At 32.3% G+C, this 3,723-nt stretch overlaps 1 protein-coding gene across 1 annotated transcript; it reads left to right on the forward strand.

Annotated features, from left to right (window-relative positions):
* The first annotated feature begins 457 nt into the window (after positions 1-457).
* On the forward strand, positions 458-2,713 carry LOC111517430 (androgen-induced gene 1 protein). Its single transcript, XM_023173588.2, has 3 exons — positions 458-918; positions 1,274-1,378; positions 1,933-2,713. Exons 1-3 carry the CDS (start codon positions 760-762, stop codon positions 2,365-2,367), a joined length of 699 nt encoding a protein of 232 aa, XP_023029356.2. The 5' UTR covers positions 458-759; the 3' UTR covers positions 2,368-2,713.
* Positions 2,714-3,723: the final 1,010 nt, after the last annotated feature.

Raw genomic sequence — 3,723 nt, forward strand, 5'->3', positions numbered from 1 at the left:
TGTTGTCATCCGTGTTGAACAAACGCTTCGTATTGTTATGATTCTTAAAACACACGTTTTTGTAGGTCAGTTAATTAGCTCGTTAAAAAAACAGTAATATTTGCAAAACAATTATTTAATTAGTTTTTGAAATACATGTCATTTCATCTATGCAGAATAGGTAAGGTTACAGATTAGATTCTGTTGTAGATCTTATATGATATTTTGATTCGCCAAAAATATTAATACCTTAATAAACTTAAAGTGGGTTAGATTAGGTACAGGAGTTAATTGTGAAGTCTGTCGTCACATATTACTAAAGTATTTGTGCGAGGTGATTGCTGTCTGTAGATGCTTGTGTTGATTGGTCTGACAGCACAATATATTGACTAGTTTGACTGCCACTGTTCAATGTCACAGAAAACTCTGCTCCGTGCTTCATTTATTGATTCAATCAATTTGATTGGTCGGTGTTTCTATTTTTGTTTATATTATATAGCCCACTAATCATAATCCTACAAAATTGCAATCTTGCCTTACCAAAAGATATCACTCGGGAGCATTTCCACGACCGCGGTAGAATTAAAAAAAATAATGAACTTTGGACCTTATATAATTTATCGGAACTGATTCAGATTCACATTCACCGTGACCTCGTTTCCAAATATATCAACATTTTGGTCAAAGAGGTGAAGTTTGTTAAAATATTTCTTGATAACATAACGTGAGATGATATTATGAACTAGCGCAGAAATCACGATAGTGATTTAACAAGTGAATATGGGTGTTCGAGAGATTTTTCACTTTGTGGCTGCCGTACATTTTTGGGGTGGATGTTATTATGATTGGAATTACGTGAAGATCCCAGCACACGTTCATAATATGGGAGAATCTTTCGGCTTCAGTGGCAAGCTAAAATTCTTAACATACTGGAATGCGGTTAGTAATGATTTGCGCTTAATATGATGAGAATAATTTATTCCTCAAAAATTTACATTAAACTATAATTACAGTATAATTAAAAGGCAAATAAATGAATAGAAACTTGAGAAATAAATAACTTGTAGTTGGTATAATTCAATAGGTATATTTTTTGAATGTATATTTATTTCTACTCTTGAGATATAATGAAAGATATTTGTGTTTAAATAATTCATTAATTAACAGTTTTCTACTGTAGTTGAAGATGTGATTATTCTATAATTTCTGTGATCTAATAATTTTAAAATTTATCTTTTTGTTGACATTCTTATTTATTTTTCAATATTAAAGTTTCATTTGGTTTTTGTTTCAGCTCCTTCAAGCAACATTCTTCACCGTTTGTCTTTTGAACGACTTCATTGGCACCAATGAAAATATACCAAAAAGGATTCCTTTAATTAGAAAAGTCAAAGATACGGTACTTAACAATTTTTATCATATGAAGTAAAGCTAAAAACTATTGGTTCAACTATTTTATTCAATCTTTTATAGCTTGATATTTTCTGGATATTGTAACCTAAACTGAAATATAAATAAATTTATATTAACAGAGAATCTGCTAAACGGTAATGATAGGTGAATCAGAAAGTTCATCTGAAATGTTATTTTGTGATATTAGACAGTGATTTGCCATATTCATGAATTTTGCCGACAAACAAAATAGATAATAATTGAGAAAGTTGAATTTTACTTCATAGCTTTTTAACAATGGTTGACTTTTCAAAAAGTACATTCTTTCTGATCTCAAAACCAAAAAATACTTGGTAAAAACCACCTGACTTGGAAGTATGTACATTTCTTTTGATGACTCTTCTTACTTAATGTGATAACTTTTTGGGATGTGAACTTTTTAATTTGTCTTTAATTACACTTGATCAGTTTCTGTGTTGGTTTATAACCCAGAAAACATCAAGTACCATTGACCACTCCACAAAACATGGTTTTCAAAGAATATTAATTCTTCTGTTTCAGCTAATGACAAGTTTAGCCCTACCCCTCTCGCTGTTTGTTGCCTTGACTTTCTGGGGAATATATTGCGTAGATAGAGAGCTGATCCTGCCAAAAGCAATAGCACCCTACTTTCCTGACTGGCTCAATCACTTGATGCACACCAACATAGCAATATTCATTTTGATAGAGCTCTTCATATCTTTCAGAAAGTACCCAACGAGGAAACAAGGACTGAGGGTGCTGTGCATCTTTATGTTGATCTATCTCGTGTGGGTCCATGTCATAAACTACTACACTGGTTTTTGGGTTTACCCAATTTTAACAGTTCTAAATGTACCATCACGGATAGTCTTCTTTGCTGTGCTTTTAATTTTTATAGTATTATTATATATTGCAGGTGAAACTTTGAATAACTTAGTGTGGAGAAAGCAACTGAAAGCTTTGAAAATGTCTTAGAAAATTTCGTGTGGTTAATGTAGTACAAATTTGCAGTGACAATAATTACCTTGTCTACATTCTGATCAATTTTTAGTAAAATTATTCGAAATTAGTGGAATAAGTAGCAACTGAACAAATTTTTAATTTATTGTATTTTATGTGGATAGCAATGAATTTGAAGTAAATGAATCTGACAATTGTTTTTGTCACTCTGCTTACATTAAATTGATATTATTTAAAATAGGTGGGAAGGTATGAATTTGCACTTTTATAGTCGAAAAAATCCAATTTTTTATCACTGTTTTTGGCACCATGTTTTTTATATCCATTTTTAACAAAATAAAAATTCAGATTTTATTAGGCACAGTATTGTTTGATTTTATGCATCAAGATCCTTTATTCTTGTGTGTGAAAAAGTACCCTAGTGGTAAGTTTTGTCCGTTTTTATGAGTCCACTTTAAACTGTAATATCCCGATGAATACTTAGTCAATTTAAACGAATTGAGCGCCATCTGAATCAGTGCCCTTTTGCAAATGTAACACAAGTCGATCAATTCCGACAGCATAAAAATTGTGAGCTCGGGATTCGATGAAGTCGGCGAAGGCCGTTTTTGCCCGGTTCTATTTGACGCAGGTTCTATCGGTGAGAAAGTTTGACGTTTGAAATCATCAAAAACCGTATGGGAGCCGACGCCCAGTTATTCCGCTATCCTTCGCACCGTTTGTGACGACTAAGTCTCTACGAGGGTCCTCAAATCCTCGCCTTGATTACTGTAGGTTGACCACTTCGAGGCTAAAATCTCCGGAACGAAATTTCTCAAACCAACGCGCCAATTGAAAGAAGCAAAATTTAAGAGTTCGAAAAAATTGTATATACCAGGACAAAGTAGAATAAATATTTATTGAGATATGTGCTGCAGAAACACGTGACATTAAAACGGAGAAAACTTTTAAAACAATCCATTAGGACCAACGTTGCAAACCAATGTCGAACAGTGTATTAATACACTATCATTGCCAAATGTCTGGTTAATCGCTTAATGACGTCATATAGTAATGAACTGAAAGGAGGCAAAAAATTAAAATTTGGAAAAAATGAACAGCGTCAGTGTATAGAGTACAAAATTCTCTATCAATCTGTATATACCACGACACAGTAGAATGAATATTTATTGATATATGGAGCTACAAAAAGTGACATTAAGACGGACTTAACTTTCGAAACAATCTAATATTATTTTGAATGTACTTTTGCAAAGACTAACAAATTAGTATTTTCTATTATATCATCAAGCAGGCCACGGATTTTTTTTCTGTTTTACTCGCTTCCAACTGTTAGATGTCAGTACTGTATAATACATATTCTGTATAAGA

The sequence above is a fragment of the Leptinotarsa decemlineata genome, unplaced genomic scaffold, assembly GCF_025532065.1.
Source record: "Leptinotarsa decemlineata unplaced genomic scaffold, Ldec_3_MD MMD2_P_RNA_scaffold_2, whole genome shotgun sequence".
In the NCBI taxonomy this organism is placed as follows: Eukaryota; Metazoa; Arthropoda; class Insecta; order Coleoptera; family Chrysomelidae; genus Leptinotarsa; species Leptinotarsa decemlineata.